The sequence below is a fragment of the Beta vulgaris genome, chromosome 5 (assembly GCF_026745355.1).
Source record: "Beta vulgaris subsp. vulgaris cultivar EL10 chromosome 5, EL10.2, whole genome shotgun sequence".
In the NCBI taxonomy this organism is placed as follows: Eukaryota; Viridiplantae; Streptophyta; class Magnoliopsida; order Caryophyllales; family Amaranthaceae; genus Beta; species Beta vulgaris.
The window spans coordinates 39,924,600-39,937,537 of NC_079206.1; the positions used below are offsets into that span (position 1 = coordinate 39,924,600).

The window sequence follows — 12,938 nt, forward strand, 5'->3', positions numbered from 1 at the left end:
AATCCGTTACAGAACGGCCGTTCTGTAACGGAACGGGAGAGTTTTAATTCCCTGGTTGAACCTGTGATCTTTGGGACCACGTAGATATTTAATGACCTACAAGAACCACTGAGCCAAAGTTGTTTAAGTATTGTTGGAGGCGCGATGTCTTTCCAACACTTATGTTTTCTAACTCTTACAATTTTTATATTTCTGTAATTGATTTTTAACATTATGGGTTCAGCTTAACTATCTAGTCTCACCAATACTAGTGATTGAACTTGGATGAGGAGTATACAATCCTGTGTTGAAATATAAAAGATCATTCATACATAGCATACTATCTAGTGTCAGCACAGGAACACCTGCAATTTCGAATTCATCTCTGTTTCCATAATTGGAAAACCTCAGTTCGCAACTGTTTCAATAGCATGGAAATGGTTGGGGTTTCTAGAACTTAACTGTTATGGAAAAGGGAGCACCTCATGGCCCAGAAGTTTCTGTGATTCATAGATTAGTTGTGAAGTGTTCATGAAACTTGGTTGCAAGTTATTCATTTACGTATATAAAGTTTTATTTAAGTTAAAGAAAGGGCTTGGATGAGAGTGCAAGTGGTGTATATCTTTTTCTTTTGACAGACGGACATAAAGTGAGATTTTTTACTGACAAGAGTTGTAAGGACTTAAGGTCTCTAGGTCTTAACCTTGTATAATGAGATTGAGCTCTGATGTGGCGAAGTCCTCATTTACGATGAAGTTTTAACAGAGTTGAGCCTCAAACTCCTATCATATCAAACTCTTACCTTGATGAGAAGAACTGATCCTCTCTGAGTTGGAAAATGGTGCATTCATTAAACTTCTCTAGCAGCATAATCTTTTTGCTAATGCTTTGTAGTCACATTCTGACTCTTCAGGTATGCAGTGTTTCTCATGGGAGAATCAATTTTGCGATAATACTTCACCTAAATGTGTCTATTCTATCCTTGTGAAGGATGATACTCACCTAGTTACATTACTGTCCATTTGGTACAAGGTTAGAAATTGAGGTGGTGATAATGAATTTGTCGTGTAAATTTGCATGGATGCCACTTTCAGTGTACTTCTTAATACATCTCCAAGCCTAATAATGTGTTTTCTCCATCAATTTTACAAAGACCTCAACTTGCTGTAGTTTCCTGTAAAAATTGCAGCCTCTTCTTTTTTTTTTCTTTCTATTTTGGGATTAATTGATGGGAATAATCCCACCTTTCGGTGATCTGTTCAAAATAGTTCCATCTTTAGAAATTCTGGGAATAATCCCACCTTTAAGGTACGTCTGCTCAAAAGAGGTCATTACGTGTTGGTAACCTGCAAATACAGGTTTTATACCTTAATTTTATAATTAAAACTAATTTAATATATATGTTTCTAAACTATTCATAATCAAACACTAAATTTATTAATTTTATTATAAACTCACTTTAAAATAACAAAAAAAAAACAAAACTAAACCTCTAGCCTCCACCCTCAGGAGTCAAGACCAACCCCTCCTTTCGGTGATCTGTTCAAAATAGTTCCATCTTTAGAAATTCTGGGAATAATCCCACCTTTAAGGTACGTCTGCTCAAAACAGGTCATTACTTGTTAGTAACCTGCAAATACAGGTTTTATACCTTAATTTTGTAATTAAAACTAATTTAATATATATGTTTCTAAACTATTCATAATCAAACACTAAATTTATTAATTTTATTATAAACTCACTTTAAAATAACAAAAAAAAAAAAAAAACTAAACTAAACCTCTAGCCTCCACCCTTAAGAGTCAAGACCAACCCCTCCCTTCTACCATCCCTCCACCCCCAAGACCAGCCCCCACCCCCAAAACCACCATCCCTTCTAACCTCTACCATCGAAACAGTACCCCTCCTCTTCCCCCCGACGCAAAACAACTCTTCGAAATCAGCACCAGCGCCACCCCCACCAATATCAGCATCACTCCACACAAAACTACCACCATAAATCATCGCAACCTCTCAAACAGTTGACCGGCACGCAAAACCAACCCTATTTCAGTTCATCAACCCAAATCACTCGAGCTTCCTATTTGTTTCAACACAGGAAAAGTGGGTGGAGGAAAAAGGCGGTAAGAAGAAGAGAGAGAATATGGGGTCGAAGGAAGAGGAAGAGAAGGAGGAGGAAGAGGAGGAGAGAGAGTTGTTATTATCATCTACGGAGGAGAGAGAAGATGGGGTGGAAGACGACTTGGGAGTGGGGAGTGGGGAATAGTGACGGGATCTTCTCGGGCCTACAGGGGGTGGGGGTGGAGGGGGTTGGTGTTGTTAGGGTTAGGTGGTGTTAGTTATAGCATTAAACAAGTGGTTCGAAAGGGAATTTTATTTTGCTTCTTATTTAACCGGTTCAATCGGTAACCTTAGGTAAATATGTGTTTTAAGAAAATAAGGTGAAAAGGTGGGATTATTATCAGATTATTAAAAGGTTGGACGACTTATAGAAGATCGGGCAAAGATGAGATTATTCCTGTCAATTAATCCTTTATTTTGAGGGAGAGCCTCTTATTTGAGACCAATTAGAAGGTATGCACTATGTAGTGTTTCTCATGTGACGTAGCTTGCTAAATTTGGATTTAAGATTGAAAGGGGGGCGGGGGGAGAGGGTACAGAGGTCATCTATCGGAAGCCTTTGTTTCATGGGTTTGCTAAATGCTGTAAATGGTTGGTAGGGAAGATAAATCTGTATATCATATAGTACTAGTCCCTTAAATACCCTCTCTATTCTAAGAAAAAGGATTATGTTTTAATTTTTTTTAGGGATGAAGGAATATTTGATTGACTCGTACAATTGTTCGTGTATTATCCATCTGTTTGCCTTTTTTGATCCTTCTCTACACTTGATAAATCTTTTCCCAATGCTGTTTTGCATTATTGGAGAATCACTCACATTGTTCCTTGGGCATTTTGCTTATTAGAAACTACAGTTTTTATATTACTGGTGATGTAATATTGTTGTAGATCTTCACTAGAAATATTCATAGGCAATAACCGTCTGATATAGCAACATATCACAAGTAGCTGTGACTTTGCCTCATTATTTGTAATGCCGGTAGACATATGATAGGTTGGCTTGCTGCTGGCCTTTATTACGCTGTTTTCAAGCCAAAGGTATGCGTCGTTGACAGTGGAAGTTGGTTAGTTGGAACTTATCCTACATACGTTCTGGCTTCTGCTTTTGATTCTACTTATCACCTCTCTTTGTTTACCTTCCTATAAATGATGGGAACAAAATAAAAGAAAAACTTGAAAGGGGTGAAGGTTTTAATGGTGGTTTTGATTTCCAGGTCGGGCTTCAAGCTTCTGCATGGGTCACAGTGGGATCCCAGGTTGGAGATGAAATCGAAGTTCGGGTAGAAGATGCTCATCCAAGAGCTGATAATTTATCCCTCAAGCAGGTAGCGCAATAGTATGGATTTTATATCACAAAAGGTGCTCATATGTGAGCATATAAAGAGAAGACATACCTCCTCAGCGACTTACCTCGTGATGATGTGATGTGCAAGGGAAGATAGCTTTCTTGAATTGAAACCTAGCTGCACTCACGAGCCTCTGATAGCTGAATGATCGTGTGTTCTAGGCAACACTCTTTAGACTGATTGTATTAACCAAATTTGCCAACCAAAGATGAGCAATACTGTAAGGAATTGCGTTCTGAATCACTTGAAATTGCCGAGGCCAAAGGAAGCAACATGAAGGCTCAGATCTAGTAGGCCAACTTTGCTCGTTCCATAGCTAATGATAATCACAAAGAGTTATTTGGCGGTTTCTTGTTTGCATAAGCCTTATAATACATCGATATGGAAATCTGATATGTATAGCGTTGTGTTTAGTCGAATGTATGGTGACGTTTTGGCATTTTTATGCCTTTTCTAAATGCGTAGTTTGTTCTTATGTATTTTATTACATTGTTACCCATGTATTGCATGGCTTGGGTGAGAATTAGACCATTCATCTCTCATCACTTCATCAGTTTCCTCACTGGAAGAGATGAGATTCATTTATACAGAATTAGTGCGATTCTTCTCTTGTCTCACGTATTCTAGTACATTATTGCCCATGTATTGCACACCTTACTTGGGTGAGAATGGACCATTCACCACACCGTTTTACTCAATGGAAGAAACGAGATTTATTTACACAATCAGTGCGATGCTTTTGTAGTCTCTCACGTTTTAACATGTACACGTTTAAGAAAAAAAGAAGAAAGAACATGTAGGTTATTTATCAAGCCAAGGCCTATGCCAAATGTCCTTGATCATGGTAGTGTATCTCTATTCTTAAATACTGTGAAGCTATGTTTCTTATTTTATATAATTCTATCATTAACCATTACGAGTTCTAAGTTTGGTAATTTTGCTAATTACTCCCTCCGTTTTCTAAAAATCTTCCTTGTTACTGTTCCTACATATACCAAGGAGGATCCATTTGTGTGGGGTGTGGGGTGTGGGGTGGGTGAAGAAAGAGAGAAAGGGGTTAAGATAAATAATCAAATAAAAAGGGGTTAAAGTAGGAGAGAGAAAGAGAGTAAAATTGAATTAATAATGTAATGGTGGACCATATGATAGGGACATGAGAGGGTAAAAAGTGGAAAAAAAAATCCAAATAAGAAATAAAGTAAAAGAGGGAAGATCTTTTGAAAACGCACTTAAACGGAAAGAGAGAAGATCTTTAGGAAACAGAGGGAGTATTACGTAGGGAGAAAATAACGTATGTAGTGGTAAATAGAGGTGGCAAAAGGGTTATTCGAGTGAGGTACGAAGTGAGTTATTTTGAGATGTGTTATGTTTAAGAGATTTTTATATTTGAATTGAGTTCCAATTGGTTTAGCTGCATTAGGATTCGGGTAATTTATGGGTTAATAATATTTCTAGTCTGGTTTGGATGAATCAGAGTAATGTTGTGTCAGGTTTTATCAGGTTGGGTTAAGTTGAGTTTGGTCAAATCAAGTTGGGTTAATATTGAAAATTATGGGTTAATTCTGGTTCGGGTGTTATTTGGATTGGGTTTAGTTCAACTTATCGTGTTTCTTTGATTCTGGGTGTTAATATTGTCATGGAAATATGATGATATTTGAATTCTTGTAAAAAAATCCTAAGTTAATGGGAATGTTCCATTTATTAGAATTCATGTTTTCAATCATGTTTGAGTTTATTTACGATTGTGTATAATTGTTATGTTAAATTACGGCTTTATTCAAATCTGGTTCATTTTATGTCAAACTTGTGTCATTATAATTCCGTATTATTTCCAGTCCATATATTTCCTATGGGTTATTTCAAATACAAGACATTTTTGGGCATGACTGTCTTGTGGTTGGCATTTGGTCTTCATTGTTCATATCAATTTCAGATCGGGTAAATTCAATTTAGGTTATTTTTGGGTACGAGTTGGGTTTGTGTTTGGTTACTTTTGGGTAGTGTTGGAATTAGGCCTGTTTATTTCGGGTTTTAGATCAATTTTGGGTCAAAAATAGGTCATGATTAGAATAATCAGGTACGAGTCAGCTTTGGTAAACGAGTATTACCATGGGCTTTATGAGGAGATTATTTTGTACCAGTGTATATGATCATCTTGGTATATATGACTTGGCTGTTAATGACAACATTTGATCCCACAATCGCAACTCTTAGTCCTAGCTTCCTCGAGAAGGAACAATGATTAATCTATTTGTATAAGACAGTTAAAGCAAATATGGACTTTTGTACATTCACCTCACCCTGTCATTTCCACCTTAGGGCCTGTTCTCCCCAGCTTAATTTCAGTTCAGTTCAGTTCAGTTCAGTTCAATTCAGTTCAGTTCAGTTTAGTTCAATTCAGTTCAGTTCAGATCAGTTCAGATCAGTTCAGTTCAGATCAGTTCAGTTCAGATCAGATTAGTTCAGTTTAGTTCAGCTCTTGACAATACTTTTACTCTCACATATCACTATTCATTTCAGTTCAGTTCAGTTCAATTCAGTTCAGTTCAGATCAGTTCAGTTCAGTTCAGATCAGTTCAGTTCAATCCAGCTGTTTTATGCCGAAGAGAACAGACCCTTATTTTCATCTCTTCGTAATTTGTATTCACCCAAAAACAACTTGAATATTTTGTAGATAATGTAGATAATTTTCGAAAATAGGAAAATAAATATTATTTTAGTAAGTTGAATTTTTATTATTTTGCTCATCCCAAATCGAGGGTTTCTTTCTCCTCTCTTCTTCCTCTTTCCTTTTTCACCCTTCCATTGTGGGTCCTCCCTCCTTCCAACTTTCAACATTTTTTTAGTCTCTCTTCCTCCACCATTATCAAACCTTACTTCTTCTTCCATTCTACTTGTTTCTCTCCAGGAACTTTCACTTTTTTCCATTGTTGTTCTTGAAGGCTCTTCATTAGCGCCAAACAATGAAGGTCTAAAACATGGTAATAAAATCTAAATTCATCCCCAATTGAAATTGATTTTAGTTTGGTCGAAATTATTTCCTTTTCTTTTTCTAGCATTCACGTATAAGAAGAACAAGATGATAGTTCTGATAATAGAGAAAGAATCTCACAATTTGTGAGAGATGAAAAATGTATGAAATGTCCAACTTGAATTACAATCTAACAACTAACCTCTTTCATAGAGGTAATTACAGCTGTAGTAAGTTTTAACCAACTTATAACAAACTTCTAACCATCATAACAGAAAATATCTATTGTATAAATAATAATATTACTTTATTTCTTATACCCCTTGCAAGCTGGAAATTGGAGGATGATGAAGGAACCAAACACAGCTTGAGAGAAAGAAAGTGATGTTGATCAGCTCCCAAGGCTTTGGTCATGATATTAGCCAACTGTAAACTAGAAGAAACATAATGGATCTTGAGAAAACCAGATTGAACATTTTCTCTAACATAATGCACATCAAGTTTAATTTGCATTGTTCTTTCATGTAACCCATGATTCTCAGCAATGTGTTGAGCTGAAGTATTATCACAAAACAAGGTAATAGGCTGATTCACTAGAACATTCAGATCCTGTAATAGACCTTCAAGCCAAACTACTTCACTAGTAGTATGACTCATACTCCTGTATTCTGCTGAACTTTTAGAGACTACCTTTATTTATGCTTTAAGTTAGTTATTGGAAAGTAATCAAGCTACAATGGTTTAAATTTTCTTCTTTAGCATCTTTATATTGTTGAGGAATAAGTTGATTATATTGGATTAGAAAATATTCTTATTATCCTTTGAGGAATGAAAGTTATTATTTACTTATTTAAGTTAAGTGAGAATATATTTTAGTATGCGAAAAGTGATTGGTTTCATCTGATGCTTATGTGATTATTAATGTGAATATTTATTCAAGCGTGAATATATGATTGTTATGGTTTAAATACATGAACTTAGCATTATAGTAACATCGTTATCCATTTCCCATGTAGTAGTATGTATGGACCCACAATATGGAATTTTTTTTGGCGCCAAAACCAAAACTATAGTATTGTGTTATATTGTTTAACGTTCATTTGGTTTCCCTCAACAAAAAGTCCTCCTTGTAGTACTTTTGTGTGATTCATAAACGTCTAAGGGATTACATCATAAAGCATGTTAAAGCTGTATTGTGTTCCTATAAGAGAATATTGTGTTTATAATTAGTAGTATTGTGTTGGATCCCATTTAACCATATATTTTCTATTATTATAATTGTGTTCGAATGGGTTTGTTATGCCAATGATGTTCGGGGTATCTACAAATATAAGGAGACTTTAATTAATGTAAAAGGGGTGTTCATTTCGGATATCTGATCCGAACGTTTCGGATATATTCGAAATATTCGGATCTGGAAAAATCTGATTCGAATTCGATTCAAAATATTTTGGAACAGATCGGGTCAGATATCATCAGAATATAAGTTTCGGATCGAATCGAATCATCAGATATTCGGATACCCGGACTTGAAAACAATTTTTTCCGATCGGGTATCCAATAAATTTCCATGGTTCGTATATTTTCAGATATCCGCAAATGTACCCTAAATCCTAAACCTTAATCCCTAAAATCGAAATATCCTAAAACAAAAAACACATGATTAGTAACAATTAACAACTAATAAGTTAGTGAATTACTGAGTTATTAGGTCTAAGTGTGTAACTGATTAAGTGCTAAGTTACTATATAGTAGTTAACAAGTTTAGTAACTGTTTGACTTGACATAATCGTTTGATGATTGACCATAAGTGACTTTAATGTATATTGTTTAAGTATATACTCCATTATAACTTCATGAGAAATTATTTGTTGATGCGATCTTTATGGTCAAATCAAATCGTGCCTTCTTAGAAAATGGCAAGTAAGTGTGAATCGAAACCAAAGTAGAGTTACCTTAAATTTCAGTCGCGAAGTAGAGTGTTAAACAACAATGATGTCTTAGCTTTTTCTATTCACCTATTGGTAGAATTTTGACTCACGAAAGAGCTGAGCGTCTCGATCCTGCTGGGGACATGTTGAGAGACTAGCTAAGATTAAATCATCGTATCTTAAGGGGTAAGCTGACCCTACCCTCTTAGAGAATTGGATTAGGGAATTACATCTTCGGGGCTATGAACTGTCCTGAGGATATGAAAGTAGGTCAAGTGGTACTGTATCCGAAACATGAGGCTGACTTATGAAGGAAAGAAAATGGAAATAGACCTAGTGTTATGGAGGAGTTTAATTGGGATTCCTCTATTACTGCTTTGAGAGGGAAGTTCTATCCGATTTCTGTGAGAAAACTGAAGGCCCAAGAGTTTATTAACCTTAGGATCGGGAGCATGACCATCACTGAGTATTATAGCAAGTTCATAGCATTGTTTAGGTTTGCACTTGAGGTAGTAGCCACTAAGGAGTTAAAGGCTCAGTGATTTGAGCAACGTTTAACTGAGGGAATTCAATTTGGGAGACCTATATGTGATTCTTGGAATGAAGTGGTTAAGTCTTTACAAGGCTAACATAGACCGTGAGGTTCAAAAGGTAGTGTTGAGAAACCCTTTGGGAAAATTGACCTCCTATAGACGTTTTGGGAAGCCGAAGAAATTTGGAGTTATCTCTGCGATGCAAGTGAGAAAGTTGATGAAAAAGGGGTGTGAATTATTCTTCTGTAGTGTGCAGGATGTGAGTAAAGAAGTTGGAGTGAATCTTGAGGATGTTCCAATTGTGAATGAGTTTATGGATGTGTTTTCAAGTGAGATTTCAGGTATGCCACCTGCGAGAGCTGTTGAGTTCACCATAGACTTAGTTCCTGGAACTGCACCTATATCTAAGGCACCCTATAGAATGGCACCTCATGAGATGAGTGAGCTAAAGATGTAATTGTAAGAATTATTGGATAAGGGTTATATTAGGTCTAGTACATCACCTTGGGGAGCTCCTGTGTTGTTTGTGAAGAAAAAGGATGGAAGCATGAGGCTATGTATTGACTGTAGGGAACTGCACAATGTAACCATCAAAAACATCCTTTGCGTAGAATAGATGACCTATTCGATCAGTTGAATGGAGCAAGTGTGTTCTCAAAGATTGATTTGCGTTTAGGGTATCACAAATTGAGGGTAGCTGATAATGATGTACCTAAGACTGCCTTTAGAACGTGTTATGGTCACTATGAGTTCACTGTAATGCCATTTGGGTTAACCAATGCTCCTGCTATATTTATGGACTTAATGAATAGGATCTTCCATGTGTATCTAGATAAGTTTGTGGTAGTTTTCATTGATAACATACTGATATATTCGAGGAACGAGGTAGAGCATGATGAGCACTTGAGGATTATTTTGGAGACGCTTAAGAAAAACCAATCGTATGCCAAGTTCTCTAAGTGTGAGTTCTGTTCGAAGAAGGTAGCGTTTTTGTAACACCCCGATAATTCCCTATTTTCAAAAATACATTTCGATATAGAACCTAGAGAATTACCAAAGCATTATTTCCTGTGTGATAAAGTATCGGCTTATTCAGAATTTTACAGCGAAAAACATCTAACTAAACTTCATACTTTATTATCATAAATAAATAAATACATACTTTAAAATCCAACACTCTACGTATGTCTACTCAAACAAACTTATTAAAGTACATTCCTACTAATGCAGAAAATAAGGTATACTAGATTACACAAGTTCTCCATTCCCAGATTCCCATGATGTAACATCTGTGAACCTATAAATGTCAATGCTCTAAAGAATCTGCTCACCAAAATTGGCTCATCACAGGATCAACAACGCAAAGCCCTGATCAAATAACAAAAACAAAGCACGTAATCAGCAAAAGCTGAGTACTACATACTAATACATAAACATTTCTAACATGATACTAATAAATAACATGCAGGGATAAATAATAGTATAGCAATATAACATTTTGCAGATAACTTTTACTGAACTAAACTTCAAACATCTTTTTATTATTTTAATGGAATAGTTATTGGACTTGAGTTGTCTTATCTACTAATGCCTTCACCTAGGAAGACGAAATACGGGAGCTAACCCGTATTTCAGAATGACCTACGATATCGAGGAACCTTTGAAAAATAATAGGGATGGTGATCAACCCATCTCCCTGAAAAAACCATGGCACGCTCACCATGTATCCCAACTCCTAAATGTCCAACTCTAGATGTGCACCAGGCTAAAGTTTATAACTATCCTCGTTACACTTTACGTTATTTACAAATTATTACTTGTTATGACACACATACAAGCAACACAGAAACATTAAATCAAGCATTCACATCTGAACTTCTTTTATCTTAGGATATAATAAGTGATCACAACTTACAACCCAAGATTACTTCCTTTAATCTCAATGTTTCTTATTTGTTGAACCTAACCAACAATCAATCTTACCTTTCAAAGCCATAACTTATCAATTTACCGAATAAGGCCTATACTCCTCATAAAGTATGAAAATAATAATATAAGGGAACACATGAATAAACCTAATTCAATCTCAATAATATATTAATTCCCCCATGTGAATTAATAAATAAAGTTCTCATCCACATGCTTGCATCAATAATTCCATACAAACATGATAATCTTTAACTCATAATAAATCTCATAATTAACATGCTTGCACACAGGAATAAACACATGTAAAAGTTCCTATACATGATACTACAACTTTTCCTTCTTGAACCATGATACTATATCACATAGCACATAGGTATGTAACCTTGTATAGACAACTTGAGAGGCCACTTTTCTACTCTAAAAGTTGCCTAGGGAATAATATCCGCCTAACAAAATACAAAACATTGGTATATCAATATACCAATAAAACTTCACTTAAAAACGTGTCAAAACCTTTTCTAAAATTCTTTTGATACCAAAGATTAAATATTTCAAACCCTAAAATATGGTACTACTAAAATAGGCTTTTAAAACCTCAAAAATCAAGACTTTAATATTTAAATCTCTCTTGAACATAAAATTTTAAATCTGGTTTTTTTTTTTTGCTTAGTAATATGAAACATATAATCTGAAATAATTCAAGATACAATCTTTACACAATAATTTAACAAAATAATACTTAAAATATTAAATTAATATATAAGAAAACAAGGAAAAGAATCAAAAGAAAAAGGGAGAGAAAGAGTGAAATACCGAAATTGCGAGTGAAATATGGCAGCGAAATTGCAAAACTTGCAGAGGCCATAATTGATAGCATAATAATTTGAATCGAGTGATTGTTGAGCCTAAATTCAATAAAATTTCGAGATCTACAATTTCTCAGAAGGAATTTTTGGTGAAAAATATACGGAACTATGAGAAATCTGGACAATTAGATTCGGGTGAGAGAAAAAACGAGTGAGAAACCGAGCAAAAGTCGAGTGAAGCAAAGAGGGAAAAATCGAGTGAAAGGAGGGAAAGAGGAAAGAAGAATTAGTGGAAAACAAAAGCCAAATATGAAAATATGAATCATGGGAGGTTTAATGAAGTATTTATAGGTTTTCTACTAATCCTAGTAGAATTAGGAGTACATAAGAATATGAGTCTTATTAGGAAAAGAATTACTGCTTTAGGCTTTCAAATGGGCTCGAAATGCTATAAATTGGGCTCCTCAACCCATAAGCTTAATTCAATAATTAAATATACTTTAAATACTACTCTTTTAAATAATTAAAGTTCCACTTAATGAAACATTTAACTGATTTAAGAAATGAAAACCATAAAACTCTTTTAACTCCTCAAAATAGTCAAACATTAAAATAATTCGACTCATAAAATATTAAAATCATTTATAAATATAATTTAAATATATTTATAAAATTTATAAAGTTATGGGGGATTACAGTCTACCCCTCTTAAAAGAAGTTTCGTCCCGAAACTTGGGCACGAAAACCAAAACTTTTAAGAAAACTCTCTTTCAAACTTTAAAGTAGGCAAACTCGAAGATATTTGCGACACAACATGTGTAAGCTATTCCAAATTAACTTGACTGCGCCACATAGTGGACACTAAAATTTGCACCAACATGTGCAAAACTCAAAATTAAGCATTAAAACATACAAAAATACCATAAAAATGGACAAAAGCGCGAAATTCTATCGCATTCTACCCCTCTTAAAGAAAACGAGTTACCCCCTCGTAACTCACCTCAAGGAATAAGGCTGGATACTTCTTTTTCATCTCATATCCGGCTTCCCATGTTGCCTCTTCAGACTCGTGGTTATACCAAAGTACTTTCATGATGTGGATGTCCTAATTACGTGTACTACGCACTTTCCCGTCGAGAATCTTAACAGGTCTTTCCTCATATGTGAGGCTACTATCGATCTGAATTATTTCAGGATCTAGGACATGACGCTCAACAGGGATATAGCGTTTGAGTTAGGAAATATGGAACACACATCATGCTTCTTCTCAAACTCTATTCGCTCTAAAATCTCATATGGGCCTACAATCTTAGGACTTAACT

General features: G+C 35.1%; 1 protein-coding gene across 5 annotated transcripts in view; it reads left to right on the forward strand.

Annotated features, from left to right (window-relative positions):
- LOC104893672 (ribonuclease II, chloroplastic/mitochondrial) overlaps positions 1-4,056 on the forward strand; it is a 41,332-nt gene extending 37,276 nt beyond the window's left edge. For 4 of the 5 annotated variants that reach the window (XM_048637455.2, XM_048637453.2, XM_048637454.2 and 1 more), the window contains one exon: positions 3,315-4,056. In XM_048637455.2, the coding sequence (XP_048493412.1) occupies positions 3,315-3,437 (123 nt within the window). In that variant the 3' untranslated portion in view covers positions 3,438-4,056. Of the gene's footprint in view, positions 1-3,094; positions 3,185-3,314 lie in introns of those variants that run through there. The other variant, XM_057395111.1, reaches the window with a different exon arrangement.
- Positions 4,057-12,938: the final 8,882 nt, after the last annotated feature.